Here is a 25166-nt window from a genome sequence, read left to right as displayed (position 1 = left end):
AAATGAGAGCTTGCTACCCTAGTTTTTATTTTCTTCCACTCTAAGATTATTGTAAAAATTACCTTTTTTGTTTGTTTGTTTTTGTTCCGGGGATTGAATCCAGGACATGGAGCATACTGGGTAAGTGTTATACACTCTCTAGCCGCCCCTCCCCACCCCATTACAAAATGTTCTAAATATGCAAAATACTCATTTCTCATCTAATAAATCCTAAAAATTTGCTACATTGTTTCAAATTTTCTTCTGTTTCTTAAAAAAGAAGAAGAAAAGATAAAAATATATAGAAAAAGACAAGATGACCAATTTGTGGAATTACAAAAAAGGCTTTACTAACACATAAGATTCATCTTATGTGTTGATCTCACCACTTCAGAAACTACAGATCCCAGGTAGCACTGCAGCGCCAAGCGTGTGGTCTATTCTTTTTTCCTCAGCAAATGGCCAATGAGAGGTAGTGTTTACAAAGGTCTAGACTGACATCTGGTGTATTGACTGTGATCAGTCTTAAAGCTAGCTTTTGCTGTTTGGAACGTGCCTTCGTCATTCAGATTTAAAGAGGGTTTTCCTATTAATTTGAAGCTCATCGTGTCTCTTGTTTCTGAGAGAAGCTGATTTACTGATCTAAATGGATGCAATACTGAATTACAGGTTGGACGATAGTGAAGATTACTACACATTACTGGGATGTGATGAACTCTCTTCGGTAAGACTGTGAATAATGCTGCTGTTTCTCACAGTATTTCAAGTTTTCATTTAAGATGTTAATTTTGAACTTTTAGCTACATTGTCTGAAATCCTAATCATGTATCACCTTAAAGCACTTTAACTTAAAGAATGTTAAAGATTTAACTGCATGTTGGGTCTTGTATAGTATTTCATGGCAATTATATGGAAACCTCTGATCAAATACTGTTTGTATATTTTCTGGCTAATGGTCATACATTCTATTTTACAATGTGCTAAAAATACATATTAAAAATTTGATGTAATTTCTGATGTTTTAGAGTACACACTAAGCTATACCTTTATTGTAGTATTTCATGTTATAATTGAAATGAAATGTAATTTTCTGGTTAATCAATTATTTTTTAAAAACATGTATTTTTATGATCATTTAATTATAAATCAGGAATCATTGTTTTATATTAATATCTCGAATTGTGTGACAGAAATTACTTTTGGAAAGCATGGTTTGTGAAACAAAACATGTATGCATGAAACATGCATGAAAAACTCTATGTTTGTTAAGGCATGTTAAGGAGTGTTCCAGCACTTCTTTATTAAGGCAAAATATTTAAAATTTAAATATAAAAGCAAATATTTTGATATTTATTCTTGTTTCATAAAATCAAGAGTTTTGTTTTGAGAATAAAGTGCAATATTAGACATAAAGAACTAAAATCTCTTTTCTTGCCACAGTGAGGAAGTTATCTTAGATAATGTAAAATTAGAAAACACAGGGAGAAAACAAATTATAATGCTCCTTTAGTTACATATTTTTCTTGAAGAGTAATATGCTATTCTTGTTTATGTTGGTGGCAATTTGCTTATCGCAATTTATGAAGTTTATTACTAATTTTATCATGTTTCTCATCCAGTTTGGATTATACTGTTAGAAAATAAATTTTGAAGGAATTTTTAAAAATTAAAGTAACATAATTTAACTTGAGAAGTTTTATAATTTGGATTTTAAAAAATATGTGACAGATTATAAAGTCAAAGTCATTATAGTCTCACAATGAATCTCTTGATATGGTCAGTCAATCTTTGGTAGCTAGGCTATTGCTTTCCTGAGGAGTGGAGTATTAGTTTTAGACTCACAAGAAATGATTCCATGATTTATTTATAGAATTTATAACAGTTTCATTTCATGATTTCCAGTTAAAGTCATACTTCTTTCTATGTACCATGACATGTATTAAAAGGAAAATAAAAGCATTATTTCTTTTCTGGATATATTTTCCTGATCTGTCAATGGTGTAGCATTTCTAGGTAACTTTTTTTTTTTTGGTATCAGATCTTATGCAAGCACCCTGCCACTTAGCTACATTCCCAATTCCCAGCCCTGTTTTTTTTTTTTAATTTTATTTTGAAATAGGCCTTGTTAAATTGCCTAGGCTGGCCTCAAACTTGCATCCTGCCTTAGCCTCTTGAGTAGCTAGGATTTCAGTGGTGCACCATCATACCTGGCTCATTTACTTTTAATGACATGACCTGTTACAATTTCCTTACTTCTTTGTGTATGCATGATTTGCTCTATACTCCACTTTTTTTTTTTTTTTTTTGGCCGGGGAGGGTCCTGGGATTGAACCTAGGGTCACTTTACCACCGAATTGCCTAGCCATTTTTATTTTTTATTTTGAGACAGAGTCTTGCTAAGTTGCCCAGGATGGCCTCTAACTTTTAATCCTCCTGTCTCAGCTTTCTAGTAGCTTCTCCCTCACTTTTTATTTTCAATGGATGTCCTTCCCATTAAAAAGTTTTATGCCATTTTTAATTTAATGTGACATTTCCTTAACTTGATTTGTACTGGATGAATTTCCTTCACTTAAAATATTACTCGATTTAGCGCTCTAAAATTAATCAGAACACTTCATACCAAAATGATTTCAAAGAAAATTGATATTTTGATTTTACTTTTAATAATTAAATTGATCTACCCACATAATATTTTTTTCTTTTTGGTTTGTTGTGTTGTGCTGAGGATTGAACCCAGGACTTTGTGCATGCAAGACAAGCACTGTACCAACTGAGCTATATCCCCAGTCCCCCCAACATAATTTTTTTTTTTTGCACTGGGGATTGAACTCAGGGGCATTTGACCACTGAGCCTCATCTCTAGCCCTATTTTGTATTTTATTTAGAGACAGGGTCTCACTGAGTTGCTTAGCACCTGAACTAAATTGCTGAAGCTGGCTTTGAACTCACTATCCTCCTGTCTCAGCCTCTGGAGCCACTGGGATTACAGGTGTGTGCCACCATAATGGTCCAAATAATGTTTTGATTTGATTTATAGTTCTTACTATTTAAAACTTGTGTTGAAAATTAATTATATCCAAAGTTAAGTTTGCCTATTTTCCAATGGTTCTAGAACAGTAATTGTGAATCTTTTAACCCAAAGCCTCACATGTGTGAGGCCACAATAGCCCTCCCTTGGATACTTTTAAAAATCATCCTTTACAAATTAAAAATATAATCTTGATAATAAGCAATGAGACTAATTTCCTACTTTACCTTATGTATGATTATATATAAATCAGGGGAAATTTCCATGCTGTTGTGTTGAAAACAACATCTTTCCAATGTTAAAATAATATTCTGAAGTCTGATCTCAGATCAGCCAACCTTTTCTCCATATGTGGGATTTGACAGGAAAGATACATGGTATGAAACCCTCTGAAGTATTGACACATACATACTTTGTACCACACTAGGTACAAAGTATCTTTCCTGATATCTTATTTAGTTCTTACTTGTTATTATATATTTGGTCACTATTTGGGCAGTAATGCTAAAAAGGCTTCATGACTCCAAGATTTCATGGACTTGAAAATTGAGTAAAAACCTGATAAATTGAAACATCTATTTGTTTTTCTTTTTTTTTAATTTTTAAATATTTATTTATTTATTTATTTTTTTGTTTTCGGCGGACACAACATCTTTGTTGGTATGTGGTGCTGAGGATCGAACCCGGGCCGCACGCATGCCAGGCGAGTGCACTACCGCTTGAGCCACATCCCCAGCCCCTATTTGTTTTTCTTATTGACTTCATACTTTCTGGGTTTGAATTTTGACCTCTCCCACTTATAACTGTGTGACCTGGAGAAACTTACTTTTCTATGCCTCAGTTTCCTAATTTGAAAATGGGCATCAATAGTACCCATTTTATACAGTTGTGGAGATTGAGATATGATTCATACAAAATGCTTGGTACAGTGCCTGATACAGAGTAGTAGGTTGTTGTAGGTGTGGTTGTGGCCATTGTTTTGAACTCATAGGGATACTGTGAACTTGGAGCTTTGTAAATTTATCTTATTCTAGGGGCTGCATTATTTTTAAAATGTCTTTTTTTTTTCAGATTTCTTATTAGGTCTGGGTGAGAGCCTGGGAATATGCATTTAGATATGTATCTGTAGCTGGGCATGGTGGCATACGCCTGTAATCCCAGGGGCTGGGGAGGCCGAGGCAGGAGGATCGAGAGTTCAAAGCCAGCCTCAGCAACAGCCAGGCAATTAGCAACTCAGTGAGACCCTGTTTTTAAATAAAATACAAAATAGGGCTGGGGATGTGGCTCACTGGTTAAGCATCACCGGGTTCAATCCCTGGTACAAAGAAAACAAAAACAAAACGAAACAAAAACCTAGCAGGCAGATTTAGCTTAAGAGCTACTGTCAGTCAATCCTTGATCTAAATTATGTCTTACCTAATTTCATAAATTTTCCTATTAATGTCCATTTTCTGGTCCAAGATCTAAGCCAAGATCCCTTATAACACTAAGTTGTCCTGTTTCCTTAGCTTCCTCCAATTTGAAATTTTTCTTACTTTATCTTTTATAACCTGGACATTTTGAAGAGTACTCATCAGTATATTCAGTAGAATATACTTCAATTTAGTTTTATCTGATAACTTTTGAGGATTAGATTGAGATTATGCATTTTTTTTGGAAGCCATACCATGGCAGTAATGTTGTACCTTTGTTGTTTATTGACTGTGATCATTTGGTTAATATGGTGTCAGATCTCTTCTGCTAGGTTTCTATGGTAGGGTTATAATTTTTCCTTTTGTAATTATCAGTTATCTTGGGGTTAGATGATTTGAGACTTTACTCTTTCCCCTCAAACTTTCACCCTGAGTTGATATCTTCTGGTGGATTTTGATCATGATACTAAAGACTATGTCATTTGCCTAATGGTGACTTTCTATTTCCTTCATTTAATTTACATTTATTAGTTGGAATTCTTCTGTAAGGCCAAATTATTTTTTTTTAATTTATTATTTTTAGATATACATGACAATAGAGTGTATCTTGACATATTATACATACGTGGAGTATAACTTCTCATTATTCTGTTTGTACATGATGTGGAGTTACTCTGGTCATGTATTCATACACGAACATGGGATATTTATGTCTGATTCATTCTACTATTCTTTCCTATTCCCATGTAAGGTTAATTTTTTTCTTCTCCATTTATTCAATTTATTTAATGGGTTGTTATTATATTTTAAGGGCAATAACCCAAATGACTAACATTATTTATTTTGTGGTTCAAATTGTTACTATGGTTCATGTTTTAATTAATTTCCATTTGATTGGAATGTATAAGAGGGTCTTTCATTTGTTTCAGAGATATTGCTAATATCTGGAGTCTTGTGAGTAAAATTCAGTTTCAAAATGAGTGAATTGAAATAATACTAATTAACTCACTTATTAAAACGAGTCCTCCATTCTATAGCACATTCTGTAGCAAACGGATTTCCATCACTAGAATCAGTTCATCCTTTTAAGAAAGCTTTTCTACTATAATGATGTTACTTAAAGAACATCTGTCAGTCTATAATCAGGTAATCATTGAACACTTTTTTATTTAATTTTTTTGTTCTAATTAGTTATACATGACAGTAGAATGCATATTGACACATTGCATACAAATGGAGCATAACGTCTCATTCCTCTGGCTGTACATGTTGCTGAGTCACACCAGTAGTGTAATCATACGTGTACATGTATATAGGGTAATAATGTCTGTCTCATTCTACCATCCTTCCCATTCTCGCTGCCCCACCCTTCCCTCACTCTCCTCTGCACAATCCAAAGTTCCTTCATTCTTTCTTACCAATTGAACACTTTTTATTGGGCTAGTACTAGAAGTGATAGCAAAGGGGTGGTGGTAGGTGGGAAATAACTTCGAACAAAATAAAACAAAAAGATGAGATATGGTGCCAGAGTGTAAAGAAGTTGTCAATCTAGTTGAGGAACTAAAGCTAACACACAGGAAAAAAAATTGTGAACAATTAAGGACTGAGCTGTGTGATACCATCCATAAGCACAACAAGAATTAAAGAAAGATTTCAGAGAAGAGCTGGGGTGGTCCTAGAAGGCCATAATTAGTTGCACAGAGAGACAAAAGGTATTAGTGTGGCTAGGGAAACTTGGATTCATCAAGTGGGAATCAAATTAGTCTCCATTGCATACTAGAGTATTTCCTTGTATAAACCAAAACATTTTGATAACAGGATGTGGAAATAAGCTTCTAAGTTTAGAAATTTAAGTTCTAAAGTTGATATATGCTCACTAAGGAAATGAGGAGTACAAAAAATCACAAAGAAAACGTTAACCTAAATGTTTAACATTTTGGAGTATGACTTATGCATGTTAACTCTGGGTAAACTGATATAGTAGGATAGTTTGTTTTGGACACCCTTTATTTGTCTCCTGGCCTCCACACCCTAAGTGCCTAGAGCCAAATGCAGTACACAGACAGCTGAAGCATTGTGCATGTTATATCTGTGTATGTATGGAAACACATGCATATTTGTATTTATATGACTATTTTTATATGTGTTTAGATTTCTGGATCTGCTACTTACTAGCTTTGTGACCTTGGGGAAAATTACTTTATCTATGTATTTTAGTCAGTTTTTTCACTTCTGTGACTAAGGGATCTGACCAATTTTAGGGGAGAAATACTTTATTTGAGAACTCACAGTTTCAGAGGTTTTAGTCCATAGGCAGCTGGTGCATTCCTCAGGGCTCAGGTGAGTCAGGACATCGTGGCAGGAGGGGGTGGCAGAGGGAAAGCTCACATGATGATCAGAGAGCAGAGAGAGAGGTCTCCACTTGCCAGATACAAATATATACCCCATGGCCATGCCCAAAATTAACTACTCCAGCCACACCCCACCTTCCTCCAGTTACCACTAAGTTCATCTCATCAGGGGTTAATTCACTTATTAGGTTAAGGCTGTAACCCAATCATTTCTTTCCAAACCTTCTTGCATCATCTCACAAATGAGCTTTTGGGGGACATCACATCGACACCATAAACCTTTGTCTGTTTCCTAATCTGAAGAATGGGAATAATAATAGTATTCACTTCATATAGTTGTGAGAATTAAATGAGACACTATATGTAAAGTGTTTAGAACAATGCTTGGCACATAGTAAATTTCAATAAATCTTAGTATAATTGTTTTATATACATACATATATATATAATAATCCTACTAAATATAACTTTTCTGGATTTATATTGCACATAATGCCTGTAGCTTCTATTTTTTGGAAACATATATTTTATTTACTTATTTTTATGTGGTGCTGAGGATTGAGCCCAGTGCCTCACATGTGCTAGTTAAGCCCTTGACCACTGAACTACAACCTCAGCCTGTAGCTTCCATTTTCTTATAAAATCATACAATTTTTTTTCAAGTTGTTAAAACTCTACTACTACAAGATATATATATATATATAATTTTTTTTTGTGCAGTGCTGGGAATTGAGTTGAGCTTTACCATTGAGCTATATTCCCAGTTATTTATTTGTTTATTTTTAAATTTGAGACAGGGTCTTTCTAAATTGTTTGAGATTGACCTTGAACTTGCACTGCTCATGCCTTAACCTCCTGAGTTGTTAGGATTAAGGCATGTGTCACTACATCTGGCTCCCAAGATGATATTTTTATGTCTGCAAAGTATTCCAGAGCCTATAGTTAGGTTACAATTAATTTTTAACAAATATCCTATTATCAGACATATAGGTTGTTTAAAATTATATTTTATTTCTTGAACCTTCTTGTAAATTCTTTTACCACTTCTGATAATCTCTTTAGATGAATTCCTAGAGTTAGAATTGTTGGATCAAAGAACAGGAATAAACTAAAGGCTTTCCACATATGTATATGTGTGTGTGTGTGTGTGTGTAGTATTATTCCAATTGCTTTCCCGAGAGTTTGTACCTACTTATGTCCTCACCAGGACATCATGAGTGTTCATTTATTTGTACCTTCAGTAACAGTGGTCATTATCTCCCTTTAGCGGCTTGATTTATTTGATTACGAGTGAAGTTGAACGTTTTTTTCTATGTTTACTGGCCAACAGAATAGGCAATTTTCCAGATCATTGGACATTGGATCAGGAAAGCGGGAATCAGTCAGTGGACCTTGACATAAGAGTGCATCAGCTGTCTGTGGCCTGCATTTGGCACTGGGCACATGGGGTGTAGAGGCCAGGAGTTAAATAAAGGGTGTCCAAAACAAACTATCCTACTATATCAGTTTACCCAGAGCTAGCCCTACAGAAGGTCTGTGTTTAAAATAATGAAGTTATTAAAGATATAGGCTGTGTTTTTAGAAAATATTTTATTAGTTGTTGATGGACCTTTATTTATTTATATGTGGTACTGAGAATGGAACTCATGCCTCATACATACTAGGCAAGCGCTCTACCACTGAGCTATAATCCCAGACCCATGGGCTGTACTTAATTTAACAAAAAAAGTTGGCAAAATCCAGAAAGGATAAAGAAAAAAAAATAACAATTATACATGTTAGCACTACTGAGAATTTACCATTTGCTTCTACTAATTCATACTAGAATGTTTTCTAATGGGTTATGAATTAAAAAATAAAACAACAGCCACAAAAACCAAACTTTCCATTTTTGATGGGTATCATTTTATCTATTAATGTTATTTAAAAACTCCAAGAGGGCTGGGGCTATAGCTCACTGGCAGAATGCTTGCCTAGCATGCGTGAGGCACTGGGTTTGATCCTCAGCACCACATAAAAATTAACAAATAAAATAAAGGCATTCTGTCTATCTACAACTACAAAAAATATCTAAAAAAACCCCTCCAGGATATGTACATAAATATGTGTAAAATGTATATTTTGAAGAATATAATCTATAGTCTTGGGGGAAGAGGGGTATAAGAACTTTTACTTTCTATTCTGTATTGACAAAAATTTTTTCAGAGAGAATTTTTATTTATAAATTACTTAGTAATTTAAACATGCTTACTACTATGCTCTTTAGAATCGTTTCTTTTTCTTCCCTTCCTTTCCCTTCCCATTCCTTCCTCAATCCTTCCCCTCCCTCCCTGCTTGCCTGCCTACTTTCCTTCCTTGTGCTGATTGAATCCAGAGGCTTGCACATGTTAAGTTTGTAATCTACCACTGAACTACACCCCTACCCAGAATATCTAATATTTTAAAATTTAAAAATAAACCTAATTCTTAATTTTATTTTTTATATAAACAGGTTATGGTTTCTGATGGTTAAAGGAAGCACGTAAAAAGAAGAAACAATTAATTAAAGTTCTTAACAGGAAGTCTAATCCTTTTCTGCTATTCCAAGGGGTTCTCAGTAGAAGCTTAACAAGGAAAAGAACAGGATTAGTCAGGGCTTTCTACATATGTCTATCTAACAGAGTGTGACTTTGACTGTAAAAGTAAAGGTATGTTTTTAAAAATTGATTAAGGATGACATAGAGCTGATAAGAAAGAATGTGTTTCTCCTTTGAATCTTATGACAATTTTGAGCTGAGTTGCTTGATAATTTATTTCTTAAGAGGTTAATTTGATTAATAGTGGTTAATAAATATTGAACCAAATCATAGTTTCCTAAGCCTGAAGATTTCAGGCATATAAAATGATGATTTAAATGATAGGATTTAAAGTCCAACTGCTTTGTTAACAAAATAACTCAGTTTTTTTCCTCTTTCTTTTTTTTTTTTTTTTTTTGGTACTAAGGATTGAACTCAGGGGCACTCAATCACTTAGCCCCCCCCCCCTTTTGTGTATTTTTTTATTTAGAGACAGATTTTACTGAGTTGCTTAGAGCCTTGCTAAATTGCTAAGGGTGGCTTTGAACTCCTGATCCTCCTGCCTCAGCCTCCCCACCTGCTGGGATTACAGGCATATGCCACTGTGCCTGGCTAATAACTCAGTTGTAAAAGAAATTAGACGAATGGCTTTGGACAAGTTACTTAATCACTGATATTTAATAATGTTATTTTATTGAATTCTTAATGATCAGGTTTTATGTTATTACTCAAAAGTATACAAAAGTTATATACTTTTATATTATCAATCTGATGTAAAGAGAAGGAGACCTAGATACATGGAAGTTGTGTAATTTGCCTAAAATCTCTCATTAGAACTGGGATTTAAAACAAAGCAATAAGATTCCAGAGCTGCAATACTGCTGTTGTCTCCTGCTGCTGTTATTGCAATTATGATTAATAAATGCAAGTCTTAATAATTCACAATAGAGAATAAACAGGAAAGTAAAATAGAATCAAATCATGGAGGGCCCTCATTTTACCTTGGGCTAAAATTTTTATTTTCCCAATCATTAACCAATCTGCTAATTGGCAACAAAATTATCAGTTTTAGATTATGTCCTTTTTCTTTCAGTTGTGAAATTCTCTTTTTCTTGGAGGTGGGCTGCTGGGGATTGAACCCCATGACATTGCAAATTGTGAAATTCTTTGTAAAAAGGAAAAGGGGTGGATTGGGGATGTAACTTAGTGATAAAAAGTTTGCCTAGCAAGTACAAGGCCCTGAGTTTGATACCCAGCATGGCAGAAAAAAAAAAATTGGTGGCAATTATATATTCTTCAAAGAAACTTAACTGACTACTTTGGACATTTAAATATATTGAGTTCATAAGTGTTTTGGGCCATCATTTAAAAACAGAATCAAGTTAAATTTCCACTACCACAATATATAATAATACGTATTTCTATTTGAATGGGAGATTTTTATTGATGTTCTCTGAATTTTGTTATTGAAGAAATATTTCTTATATTTAAAAAAAGTCAAATTAGAAATGTAAGGATCAAAATAAAAAGTTGAGCCATGCAGAGTGGGCCTGGCAGTGCACATTTAAAACACCAGCTACTTGGGAGTCTGGGGCAGGAGGATTGCAAGCTCAAGGAGTTACAAAACCCTGTCTTGAAGTAAAGTTTTAAAAAGGGATGGATCATAGTTGCTTAGTTGCTTGCCTAGCATGCACAAGGCTCTGGGTTCAATCCCCAGTACTGTAAGTAAATAAGTATAAACAAATAGTTGGCTGTTTGAGGACTGATGCCCACGGCTTCCTTCATGCCATGTAAATTGTTCTGCTTATTTTTACCACTGATTTTTGTCTTAGGTTGAACAAATCCTGGCAGAATTTAAGGTCAGGGCTCTGGAATGTCACCCCGACAAGCATCCTGAAAACTCCAAAGCTGGTAAGTATTCAATAACAGCTATTTCTGAAGAAAATTAATAGCATAGTAACTTAATTTTCTTTTATCTATTATGCTCAAAGTTATTCTTTTGTTCAATGCCAGAGGTTGTTTTTGCTGTGGAATGGTAGGAAGGGAGAGGACTGCGAAAGATCTTTTCTAATAGCAGTTGCTTAATATCCATTCTTCTTTCTGCTATGATGTACTGCTTGGTAGTTTAACAATTGTCCAGTTCATGCTGTATTTCACCAGGTAAGGAGTGTTAACAGGACTTGAGCATGTTTGTCACCAGGTGGTTGTCTTGACAAGAACCCTTTGTGCTTTCTTCATTTGGGGGGACCTGAATATGTTCATATATTCTTAATTTTCCCTTTATTGCCAGCATGTTAATATCATTTAAATATACTATTATAGATTGAAAAAATACAACAAACCAATGATCCTTCTATATAGCCTGTCTCCTTACTGCTTCCCTATCTTTCTTCTTCTCTTCAGAGCCAAACTTAATTTTGATCTTTGCATTTCTAGTATTACTTTTTAACTGTAAGAAATAATTTTTTTAATGATAAAATTCAGAGAACAGTAATAAAAGCTCCTATTCAACAGTAATATGGACTTTGAGAGCTTGTTTGGAGGTTCTAGCAGGGGAACGCAGCTACTCGTATATCCTTGACCAAAGAAGAGTCCTCCTCTATTGGGGAAGGTTGTCTTCTTCGATCGAATGCTCAGTGGTAATATGGATTATTAATTTCCCATTTACCCCACTCTGACTTTCTCCCTGTCTTACTCAGAAATGGATCAGGGACTTCCTATTTGCCAAATTTAAGTTATTTTTAGTTTGTATCTTTTCTGAGCCTGGATCAGAACTTGACACTGTTGACCATACCTTTTTTCTTCTCCTTTCTTTTGAGGGACTGGGTACTGAACATGGCACCCTGGGCATGCTAGGCAAGCACTCTGCCTCTAACCTACATCCCCAGCCTATACTTCCTTCCTGAAATACTCTTTTCCCTCAACTACCAGGATGACATGTACTTGTAGTTTTCTTCCAGTTTTTTGGGCTGATTTTTCCTGTTTCTTTTATGATTCCTTCTCTGCTGCCCTAAGATTCCCTTTTCAGCTGTCTGCTCAGCTTACTCTTGATTTGAGCCTTGTCATGGCTCCCAAATTTGTCCTTAACCCTGTTCTTGCTCCTCTCTTCAGACTGTAGAGATTTCTTGGAAATTTCAATTTCAAAGTTATCTTGTCAAAAACCAAACTCATTATTCTCCTCTTATTCCCTCAGAATTCTTGCTTATTTTTCTGTTTCTTCATCTCAATGAATGAAACCACCATCCATTCATTTGGCCAAGCAGAAATGACATCTTTTGGGCTGGGAGTGTGGTAGAATGGATTTGACTCCCAGTACCTGAAACAAAGCAAAACAATAACAACAACAAAAAACCCTCGTCTCCTTCTTTTCCTTCACATCCATATATGGTTGATTACCAAATGCTGTTGATTTCATGTCTCTCTCCCTGTGTCCTCCTCCCTTCATCCTCATGCTATTACCATTTGATATAGGGACAAGCCACTCTCATTTCATGCCTGGATCCCTCTAGGCATTCCTTTAACTACTTCATTCTGCAGATAGTGATTTTTCTCTTCAATTATGGAAAAATAATGGATTTAATATGTGCAAAAAGGAATGGAGTATAACAGATGCCCATGTATGAACCACCCAGCTTAAAACTTTATCATTGCATTTGATGTCTCTGTGTATTCCTACTCTGATTTTTATTTTTAATTTGTTCATTTTTAAAGTTAAAATTTTTTTTTTTTTGTGTGTGTGTGTGTTTTGTGGGGTTCAAACAAGGGCCTTGCACTATAGTCATATATTTAGATCTTAAATTTGATGATTATGTTTGCTATATGTTGATGATATGTGTGTATGTAATTTTTCTATAATAAAAATATTATGCTAAGACCTGTCTGTAACTCCAAGTTGCATAAACCCCAAATCTTCTTTATTTAGCAAAATATTTCCTTGACTTAAAACTGTTTATTAATTTTCTCTAGAAATCATTGTTCCCTTTGTTTGGTTTATATAAACAGATAATTTCTTACATATGAAAGAATATATTAAATATTTAACCATTTTACTCATATGATTTTCCCTTTTTATTAAGGTACAACTAGTTTAAGATAACATGAGCAAACAGAAGTGTAAATTGGATAAATTTATAAATATGTATAAACAATTTAACTGTAGTTCAGTGAAAGATGTAGAACATTTTTAGCACCCTTAGAAATCATTTTTCATGTCCTGTTCAGAGTTCGCACCTCTCCCATTTTTTAATCTCTTATCACCATTGATTAGCTTTGCCTAGTTTTGTCTGTCATATAAATGAAATCATACGGCATGTACTCTTTTTTGGTGTGGCTCTTTTTGCTAACCCATATTTCATATGTAGCATGTCTTTTTTCTGGGCCTTTAGGAACAAGCCCCTTCATGCCATGCACCCCATTTTTCTATCCTCTTTTTCTCTTCACCACCATGCCTAGAGCTCTGTTTCAGCCATTCCTAACTACATTGGATTCTTAATATGCCCTATTATTTCTACTCTTCAGATCACCATGCCTGCTGGCTTCTCCCTGGAATATCCACAAGGCCTGTACATTCCCCTGCCCCAGAGTTGCTTGATTAGGTCATGCTCTTGTGTTAGGTCTCAGCTTAGCCATCACTTCCTCTGGGAAGTCCTGTGTGCCCTGGCTACCTAGAGCACCCATATGTTTGCTTATTAGTTATTCTGAAAGCTCAGTGAGGCAGACCCCCTGCTTGTCTCCTTCACAGTGGTATATCCTCTATCTAGCATAGCTCCTGCAGCAGAGGGCACCTACTCAGCATAATTTCTTGACTTAGTGAATGAATGAATGAATGCATGAACATTTCTCTAGGAGACATTAACTATCCCTTTGAACTGGAGTTAATGTTAAGATGTTCTGGCATGAAATCACAAAAACTTGATAAACATTTAAAAACAACCACTACTCCAGGTTATTTTTTAACTGGGTTCTTTTCCAGTGAAGCATGACTCTGAGTTGTTTTTCTGTGCCTGACAAACAATATGTGATGAATCACTGTTCAATATCACTGTTTCTAGTTGCCATAGTGACGGGGATTTTCATGTATGGGCTGCCTGAGGCTTCTTGTTCAGAAACACTGAACTGTGTAAATATTGTTTAAAATGAAAAGGTACACAGACATCAATATCTTCTCTTGTTGGGCCTGCAGATGATATATGATTCAATCTTTGAGATTGTTTTTTAACCTGTTTAAGCATTCTTTTTTTTTTTTTTTCAGTTTCGATTAATATAACTCTCTGAAAATTAAAGTGATTCTTTGCAAACTTGGAGAAAGAATAAGGTTGCTGATAAAAAATATTTTAAAATGTTAAAAAAATTCACCCAGATAATGAATTTTAGCTTGACAGAAATTCAGAATATAATGGGCAGATTTCAAAATGTATCTAATTATGGGAAAGAGTTATCCTGTAGAGAATCTGTATGCAGGAGAAATTTGAATACACATCTTTTTGGTGCACTAAATGTAGCCTCCCCATTGCCATTATTGATTTCTTAGCATGATAAAGTAGTAGATAGTACCACAATCTGGTTTGTTAGGATTTCTCCTGTCTACCACTTATGAGCTAGTTGACTTTGGACAACCTCTCTGAACCTCAGCATTTGCATAGATAAAATGGGTAGATTAATAGTATATTGCTTCATATATCTACTGTGAATATCAAAAGAGGTATCCAGCACATGGAAAGTACTCTGGAAATGTTGGCAATTATGATTCAGTGGATTTTCTTTTCTTGTTCTTAAGTAGCAGTGCAGTATTTTTAAAAATGAGAGAGGTTTTTTGTTTTGTTTTGTTTTTTTGTTGTTAGTAATCATTGGATCTTCCTCTTAATCATTTTTAAAAAAATCCAAATCTAAGCCCTTTAGAAATTCCTTCCTCTCGCCAGATGTGTGTGATGTATGCAGGATTAGTTGTGCTATAGAAATGTTGTCACTGAGCTTAAAAGCTCCTTACTGTTGCTCATTGCCAGCTCCTTATATGTGCAAGAGTCATTGTTTCAAATCAATACTTTATTAACTTCCTTTTTAAATAAATATTTTGTTTTTAGTTGTAGTTGGACACAATACTTTTATTTTTGTTTATTTATTTTTATGTGGTGCTGAGAATTGAACCCAGCGTCTTGCACATGCTAGGCGAGTGCTCTACTGCTGAGCCACAACCCCAGCCCCTATTAATTTCTTTTTGTCCATGAAAAAAGGTTTCAGAATAAACTAAGTACCTATGAAATGATATCTTTGTTACTGATGTACAAACTTCAAAGACATTTGGATATTTAAAGAAGGGGAGAAATTTGTCTGTTGCTAACTGCTATCTTTTAATATCTCAGTGTTTTCCTACAGTGTCATCCTTTTTATTTGCTTTCTTCCTTGTTATAGCTTGGATGTTGAATGTTACCCAAAGGCCCATATGTTAAAAGCTTGGTCTCTAGTGTTGTGCTATTGGGAGCTGACGGAACCTTTAGAGGTGGGGCCTAGTGGGAGAACTTTAGGTCATTGAAAACACGTTCCTGACTGTGGGACCCTGACCCCTTCATCTTCTTTTTGTATCTTGGCCATGAGGCAAGTGGATTTGATCCACTGTGTACTCCCACCTTGATATACTGTTTTGCCACAGGTCCAAAGCAATGGGGTCAATTGATCATGGGCTCTAACCTTCAAAACTGTGAGTTGAGGGGCTGGAATTGTGGCTCAGTGGTAGAGTGCTCGTCTCCCACGTGAGAGGCCCTGGGTTTGATCCTCAGCACCACATAAAAATAAATAAATAAATAAGCAAATAAATAAATAAATAAATAAAGGTATTGTGTCCAACTACAACTAAAAAATAAATATTAAAAAAACTGAGTTGAAATAAGCATTTTTTTCTTTATATGTTATAAATAATGTTGAAAGGGAAAGTCTATTACTATTCGGTCTCTCAGAGAACCATTATTAACAATAGAGATATTTTTTCATAGATTTTTTTCAAAGTAATTCTGACATCATATTATTATTTCTCATGTAATTATAAATAGAATACAGTTAAAATGTGGTTATAAATTCTTTCATGAAATATGTATTGAAAAGAATCTGTATATTTTCAAAGTAGGCTCACTAGTTAAATCAGAATGTCTATCAAAGGGTTCCAGCATTATTTGCTACACTAAACTCATAAAATGAAATCTCACTTCCCAGAACTGGTAAATGTTTATATTGTGTCATTCATTCAATTAGCTGATACATTCAAGGACAAATATAAACCCAAAGTCATTTTTATTAAATGTAGTAAAGAGGATGGGACATGAAAAAGGTCACATAATAGAAAAGATAAGGCCCCTTTTGTTTTCTGCTTATCCACTGTTGCTGAGGGATTGACATCAGAATAATTCTAAGTGGACTTCTTTCGTTCTGGGATATCTGGTAAGTGAGGCTGACGGTAATGTACAAAGACAAAGTGACTCACAGTTAAAAATGTAAATGTTTACAACTACTGCACTAGTAGTAGCTGACATGTGTATCCTTGGTGATAATTTAATAGGCTTTTTATTCCTGTTGGAAAAAGTGACATCAGATTCATATATCGAAACATTTCCATTTCCATTAGCAACAGGAAGGATTGCTCACTAGGGATGCTTTTTATTAGTTTGTTTTCCTGTAGTTTTCAATTGCCCCCATCTTTAGGATATTTCCTTTAATCTATTAATTGCTGATGCCTCCAGGGGTGATATTAACCATTCTAATAAAATGGTTAGTGCTTGGAAACAGCCTGTGCTGACCAGCTTCTGAGCAGCATCCTGGAGGTGTCTTTCTGTGTCAGGCTGTAGCTTAGGATGATAGCAGACACTTGGAGTGGTTTGTCAGCATGGTGGGGGCTTAGGAAAACAGCTTTATTTTTTTACTAACTAGAATACAGAAATAGATCAGAGTTTTCACAATTGATGTGGAGGTGTTGTAGGCACTAACTCTATATTTGCCCCAATATTTTTCTGATTCAGAGGATCTTGGCTACTTTTCATGAGGTATTTTTAAGCACTTTCAAAGTAACTTTAATTGTATGATACTATTAAAATATTCCTAATTAATGAAATATTTTGAAAATTTATGTTATTTCTTTGGTGCCTGGAGCTCAGATAATAGCGTTGTAAGACCATTTTCGTATGCATGCTGAAGATAGGAAGCACGTGTTCATTTGTTCATTCAACTGATCCTTTCTGAGCACCTACTATACTGCTCCAGTAGAAGGGATGCAACAGAGAACAAAACAGATAAGTCTTTGCCTTAATGGAGTTTATATTATGGTAGAAAAGAGAAATCATAAGCAAATAATATTGGGAGTAAGTGTGAAGAAAAGTGTAGACCAGGGGAGATAAAGGAGTGTGGTGCTGAAGATTTTTTTCTCTGTTTCTACTTTTTTTTTTTAATGGATGAATTTTTAAAAAATATTTATTTTTTTAGTTGAAGTTGGACACAATGCTTTTATTTTATTTATTTATTTTTATGTGATGCTGAGGATCAAACCCAGGGCCTCACATGTGCTAGGTGAGCATTCTACTGCTGAGCCACAACCCCAGCCCCCATGGATGTGCAATAACTATACATAATTCATTGTGACATATTTGTATATGAACACAATATAACAATATAATTTGGTCAAAATCATTCCCCAGTATTTTCCCTTTCTCTACCCTCTTCCCTCCCTGTGGCCCCTTTCCCTCGACTTTACTGATCTCCCTTTGATTTTCATGAGACCCCCTCCCTGACCCTTCTTTTGCTCTCTATCTTCCCCATGTAAGAAAAGACATACAACTGTCAACTTTCTGAGTTTGGTTTATTTCACTTACCATAATGCTCTTGAGTTCCAACTATTTTCCTACAAATGATGTAATTTTATTTTTCTTTATGGCTGAATAAAACTCCATTGTGTATATATGCTACATTTTCTTTATTCATTCATCCATTGATGGACACCTAGGCTGGTTCTATAATTTAGTTCTTGTGAGCTGCTATAAATATGGGTATGCATGTATCACTGTAGTGTGCTGACTTTAATTCTTTAGGATAAATACCAAGGAATAGTATAGCTGGGTCAAATGGTGGTTCCATTTCTAGTCTTTTGAGGAACCTCTATACTGATTTCTATAGTGTTTGAATTAATTTACAATCCCCCAAAATAGTTTAAAAAATGTTCCTTTTTTCCCTACATCTTCTCCAACATTTATTATTGTTTATATTCTTGGTGGCTGCCATTCTAAGTAGAGTGAGATGAAATCTCAATGTAGTTTTGATTTGCATTTCCCTAATTGCTAAAGAAGTTGAACTTTTTGTGGGGTACCGGGGATTGAACTCAGAGGTACTCAACCACCGAGTCGGGTACCACTGAGTCACATCGTCAGCCCTATTTTGTATTTTAATTAGAGACAGGGTCTCACTGAGTTGCTTAGCACCTTGCTTTGCTGAGGCTGGCCTTGAACTTGTGATCCTTCTGCTTCGGCCTCCTGAGCTGCTGGGCTTACAGGTGTGAGCCACCACGCATGGCAATGAAGTTGAACTTTAAAAAAATATTTTTTTTGCCATTGTATTTTGTCTTTTGAGAAGTATCTGTTTGGTTCGTTTACCCATTTATTAATTAGGAGGGGTTTTTTTGGTGGTAAATTTTTTGAGTTATTTATATATTCCAGATATTAATCCTCTCTCAGAAGAGTAGGTAGTAAAATTTTCTGGCAATCTGTAGGTTATCTCTTCATATCTTCATATTCTTTTTTCTTTTCTTTTTTTTTTTATACCAGGGATTGAACTCAGGGGCACTTGACCAGTCCTATTTTTGTATTTTATTTAGAGACAGAGTCTCACTGAGTTGCTTAGCATCTCAGTGCTGGCTTTGAACTCGTGATCCTCCTAGCTCAGCCTCTGGAGCTGCTGGGATTACAGGCGTGCACCACCGTGCCCCACTTCCTGCATATTCTTAATTGTTTCCTTTGCTGTGCAGAAGCTTTTTAATTTGATGACATCCCATTTGTCAATTCTTAGTATTATTTTCTGAGCTTTAGTAGTACCATTGAGGAAGCCATTGCATGAAACTGTATGTTGGAGTGTTGTCTGTATATTTCCTTCTAGGAGATGCAAAGTTTCTGGTCTAATTCCTAGGTCTTTCACCCATTTTGAGTTGACTTTTGTGCAGGATGAGGGATAGGGATCTAATCTTATTCTTCCACATATACAAAACCAGTTTCCCCATGGTGCTAGGGATAGAGTGCAGGTGCTTACGCATGCTAACACACGCCCTACCACTAAATTACATCTCCAGCTCCACAGTCTCGGTATTATTAATAAATGATGGGATTGAATAAGAATTTGGGGATCAGAGGACAAAAAATATTGCAGGAAAACGGAAGGAGCAGAAAGGTGGTCAAGTGTGGCCTGGAGAGCACAGGCTAGAAGTCTGGCATGCTTGGGTTTGAAACTTTGGGACTTGGAACAAGTTACCTTAATCTCCTGTAGCCTTAGATTCTGTAAGATGGGGATAATCATAATAATATCAAACTCATAAAGTTTTTTTTAATGGAAAACTGTGACCATGCTAGGCCCAGCACAGGGTCTCACACAGAGTAGAAGCTTATAAATGATAATTGTGGTCATGACAATGTTTTCTATTTATAATTTTATGTTTGGCCCTTTCACAAATTGTCTTGTGTGGTTTCAGATAGTTTTAGAATAATTTCATTTAAAAAATTTTCATACAGTAAAATTGACTTTTTGGCACACAGTTTTATTAGTTTTAACATCTGTATAGAATCATGTAATCAGCATCAAAATCAGGATACAAAACTTTCATCACCTCTACAGATAATTTTTAATTATTATTTTTATTGGTGTATATAATTGTATATAATAGGAGATTCATGATGCTGTATTTGTCTCTGCACGTAACATAATTTGATCAGTTGTATTTCCCAGTGCCTTCCCTTCTCCTCCCTTCCTCCCTACCCTTGATCTGTTTGCTCTACTTTACTGATTTCCTTTTTGTTTATTATTATTTTAATCAGTGCATTATAATCATATATGTAAGTGGGATTTATTGTGGTATATTCATACATAAACACAGCGTAATTTGGTAGATTTCATTCCCCGGTACTTCCCCATGCCTTCCCCTTTTCCCTCCTTCTCAGTCCTCTGTCTCTACTCTATTGTCTCCCTTCTATTTTTGTGAGATCCTTTGTGTGTATGTGTGTGTGTGTGTGTGTATAACATGGGGTATCTTTCCATTTATATACACACACACACACATATACACACAAAGGTTTTATTTGTGTTGCTTAAAAAATATATATATAAGCAACACAAATAATTGTACACCACAGATATAATTCACATACTATAAATCCACCTTTTAAGGTACGTTTCAGTGGTTTTTAGCATATTCAATGTTACGCAACCATTGCTACTGTCTAATTTCAGAACATTTCATCACAAGAAGAAACCTCATACTTGGAGGGAAGCAGTCACTTCCCATTCCTAGTAGCTACTAATCCACTTTATTTTGAATATTTCATATAAATAAGAATCATACAATATGTAGTCTTTTGTGATTGGTTTCCTACATTTATTTATCCATGTTGTAGCACATATCAATTATTTCATTTCTTTTTTTTTTTAAAGAGAGAGTGAGAGAGGAGAGAGAGAGAGAGAGAGAGAGAGAGAGAGAGAGAGAGAGAGAGAGAGAGAGAGAATTTTTAATATTTATTTTTTAGTTCTCGGCGGACACAACATCTTTGTTGGTATGTGGTGCTGAGGATCGAACCCGGGCCGCAAGCATGCCAGGCAAGCGCGCTACCGCTTGAGCCACATCCCCAGCCCTCATTTCTTTTTTTAATTGATGAATGATAATTCCTTAATATTATTTATGTAGATATACCATTTTTTATGTGTGTGTTATGGTGCTGGGGATTGAACCCTTAGCTTTGTGCATGTGAGGCAAGCACTCTACCACTGAGCTATATCCCCAGCCCAGATATACCACATTTTGCTTATCGATTTGTCAGTTAATAAACATTTGGGATGTTCCACCTTTTGGCCATTATGAATAATGCTACTATAATAAGCCAGTATTTGCATGGATGAATGCTTTAATTTCTCACCATATATACCTAGGATTTAAATTGTTGGGTTATATGGTGAATCTGCTTAACATTTTGAGGAATTGAGAAACTGATTTTCAAAGTTGCTACACCATTTTGAATTCCAGTCTGCCATGTATGAGTGTTCGTATTTCTTTATATCCTATCCTGTTCAGTGGTAGGATGCTTGCCAGTTGTTATCATCATTCTATTTTTAGCCATCCTGATAGGTGTAAAGTGCTACTGTACTGTAGTTTTGATTTCTATCTTCTTGAAATTGATGCTGAGTGTCTTTTCATATGTTTATTGGCTATTTGTGTATCTTATTTGAAGAAATGTCTAAACCTTTTACCCATTTTGTTATTAGTCATCTTATTAATGAGTTGTAAGAGTTCTTTACAAATTTTAGATATAAGTACCATATCAGATCTATGATTTGCCAATATTTTTTCCTATTCTATGGATTGTCTTTTTACTTTATTGATGATACTCTTTTTCTTTGTGCTGGTATTGAACCTGAGTTATTGTACATGCTAGGCAAATGCTCTATCACTGTGCTATTCCTATTCATTTTTTTTTTTTTTTTTTAGACAGGGTCTCACTAAGTTGCCCAGGGTGGCTTTGAACTTGGGATCCTACCTAGCCTCTCCAGTAGCTAGGATTGTAGGCATATATCTCCACATCCAGCATTGATGGTACTCTTTGAAGCATACAGTTTTAATTTTGATGTATTTCACTTAATTTATTTTTGTCATTGTTGTTTTTAATGTTGCTTATTCTTTTGGTGTCATTTGTAAGGAGCCATGCCTAATCTAAGGTCACAAAATTTACTCCTAGGGATTTTCTTAAGAGTTGTATAGTGTTAACTCTTACTTTTCAATCTGTAATCCATTTTAAGTTCAAAAAATTTATATATATATATATATATATTTTTTTTTTTAAAGAGAGAGTGAGAGAAGAGAGAGAGAGAGAGAGAGAATTTTTAATATTTATTTTTTTTAGTTCTCGGCGGACACAACATCTTTGTTGGTATGTGGTGCTGAGGATCGAACCCGGGCCGCATGCATGCCAGACGAGCACGCTACCGCTTGAGCCACATCCCCAGCCCTATATATGGTTTTAATAAGGATGCAAATTCAGTTTTATATGTGGATATCTAGTTGTTCAGAACCATTTGCTGAGAAGACTGTTCTTTCCCAACTGAATTGTCTTGGTACTCTTGTCAAAAATCAATTGACTGGGGGCTGGGATTGTGGTTCAGTGGTAGGGTGCTTGCCTAGCACATGTGAGGGCCTGGGTTTGATCCTCAGCACCACATAAAAATAAATAAATAAAATAAGGGCATTGTGTCCAACTACAACTAAAAAATAAATATTAAAAAACTCAATTGACTATATGTTAGGTTTTATTTCTGGATTCTCAATTCTATTGCATTTATCTACACGTCTATCCTCAAGTCACAATAATTCTTTTCTCATTACTGTACTTTGAGGAAATTTTGAAATTAAGAAGTATGAGTCCTCCAACTTTGTTCTTATTTTTCAAGATTGTTGGAGCTATTCTGAGTTTCTTACATTTACATATTTTAAGATTTTAGTACTAGTTTGTCAATTTCTGTACAAAAAGTAAATGGGATTTCAATAGAAGTTGTTGAATCTGTTGATCAATTTGGGGAATATTACCACTTTGGCAATATCAAATCTTCCAATTCAGGAACATGGGGTATCTTTTTCTTTTTCTTTTTTTTTTTTTTTGAGAGAGAGAAAGAGAGAGAGAGAGAGAGAGAATTGTAATATTTATTTTTTAGTTTTCAGCAGACACAACATCTTTGTTTGTATGTGGTGCTGAGGATCGAACCCGGGCCGCACACATGCCAGGCGAGCGCGCTATAGCTTGAGCCACATCCCCAGCCCCCCATGGGGTATCTTTCCTTTTATGTGGATCTTCTTTAATTTTCTTCAACAGATTGTGTTGTTTTCAGTATGTTTCTGCACTTCTTTTGTTAAAAATTTTTTCTGAGTGTTTTTATTCTTTTCGATGCTGTTATAAAATGGAATTGTTTCCTTAATTTTTTTTCAGATTGTTCATTGCTAATGTGTAGAAACAGTTGATTTTTGTATATCAAGTTTGTTTTGTGTCCTGCTCTATGTGAAGTTTTAACTTTACTGGGATTGAGTAGCGGTGGTGGGGGCAATAGAGACTTTGGAAGTATTTCCAACAGGGTCAGGAAACGTTTCTCTTGCATGCCATCTAGTCACACAGGTCAGTGACAAAGCTACCACTTACTGAGCACCTACAACATTATTTACTGTACTCAAAGCTTCCCAATAGTTTTCCATTGCTCTGATGACAAAACAAAATGAAACACAAAAACAAACAAACACAAAACTAGAATCCTTAGCATGACATTGAAGGCTCAGGATCACTAGGCTTTTGTTCAGTGCTTGATGACCCCATCCCTCACTGTTCTTCTCCTAGCCCTGTGTCCTTTAGCCTCATTGACAATTTCAACTTTCTCTAAATTATCATTACCATGTTTCTTCCTGCCTTAAACCTTCATTCATACTGTCCCTGTTGCTTGGTCACTACTTCCCACTAACATCCTAGTAGACAAAATTCTATTTTCCCAATGTTTGTGAATTTCTGTCTCTTCTGCTAATACTGTCTGTTATTCACAACTGTGTTGTCCTCACCTCAGACAGTACCTGGAACATGTAAAGACAGTGGATAAGCTGTGTGTCAGGCATTTTATATACATGATCTCCCTTGTCTTTATGATACACTTTATAAATGAGGAAACTAAAGCTGAACTACGTAAACTAGCCTTAGATCATATAACTAGTAAATGGCAGAGCAGTGATTCTAGAAAGATCTTCTGATGGTTTGAATTTTAAACTAGCCCTTCCAAGAAAGAAGTTCTCATTTCTTAATTTGTTTTCCAGTGGAGACTTTTCAGAAACTGCAGAAGGCAAAAGAGATTCTGACCAATGAAGAGAGTCGAGCCCGCTATGACCATTGGAGAAGGAGCCAGATATCGATGCCTTTCCATCAGTGGGAAACTTTGGCTGACTCGGTGAAAATGGTGGGTTTCTCTCTGGGGGGTGATGTAGATCTGTGAGGCTCAGGCTACTCATGAATTAAACTCATGAGTTATCTTAAAGAGTTGTTATGGTTTGGGTATGAAATATTCCCCAAGGACTTATGTGCTGAAGATTCGGTCCTCATTGCAGCAATGTTCAGGGCTTTTGGAAAGTGGTTGAATCATGTGGTCAACCACTCATCAGGGCATTAATCTGTTAAATGCTGAATGGACACCTGGGAAGTTGTGGAAACTGAAGGTAGGTGAGGCTCTCTGTTGGAGGAGGTTTATCTCATTCCTGTTTCCTTCCTTTCTGTCTGTCTGTCTGCTTCCCAGCAGAGCTGCCTTAGAGCCAGCTAAGCGAGAGCTGAAACCTCTGAAACTGTGAACTAAAATAAAGCCTTCCTCCTTTAAGTTGTTTATATCAGGTATTTTGGTCATAATGATGAAGAGCTTGTTAACCCAAGACTCAATAGGCAATAGGATGGAGAAGACCAAAAAGTTGGTAGGGTCTGTGTTTAACTCAGTGCTTACAAAATCCTGAGAGAGGAAATTCAGAACAGAGGCAATGACTCAGAGCCAGAAGAGCCTGTGACTACATTTTTCAGTCTCTTTGGCTGTTTGTTTCAGTATATAAACT

The 25166-nt window shown here is 35.4% G+C and overlaps 1 protein-coding gene across 2 annotated transcripts in view; it reads left to right on the top strand.

The window, feature by feature from the left end:
* The first annotated feature begins 470 nt into the window (after nucleotides 1-470).
* DNAJC12 (DnaJ heat shock protein family (Hsp40) member C12) overlaps nucleotides 471-25166 on the top strand; it is a 42125-nt gene continuing 17429 nt past the window's right edge. Inside the window, exons 1-3 of one of the 2 annotated variants that reach the window (XM_081268843.1) lie at nucleotides 471-703; nucleotides 11158-11236; nucleotides 24390-24529. In XM_081268843.1, coding sequence (XP_081124969.1) covers nucleotides 626-703; nucleotides 11158-11236; nucleotides 24390-24529 — 297 coding nt within the window. In that variant the 5' untranslated portion in view covers nucleotides 471-625. The remainder of the gene's footprint in view (nucleotides 704-11157; nucleotides 11237-24389; nucleotides 24530-25166) is intronic. The other variant, XM_081268844.1, reaches the window with a different exon arrangement.

Source organism: Spermophilus citellus (assembly GCF_964194105.1).
Source record: "Spermophilus citellus genome assembly, chromosome: 15".
NCBI lineage: Eukaryota > Metazoa > Chordata > Mammalia > Rodentia > Sciuridae > Spermophilus > Spermophilus citellus.
The sequence above is the reverse complement of the archived record's forward strand: the minus strand, read 5'-3'. Positions and strand labels throughout refer to the sequence as shown.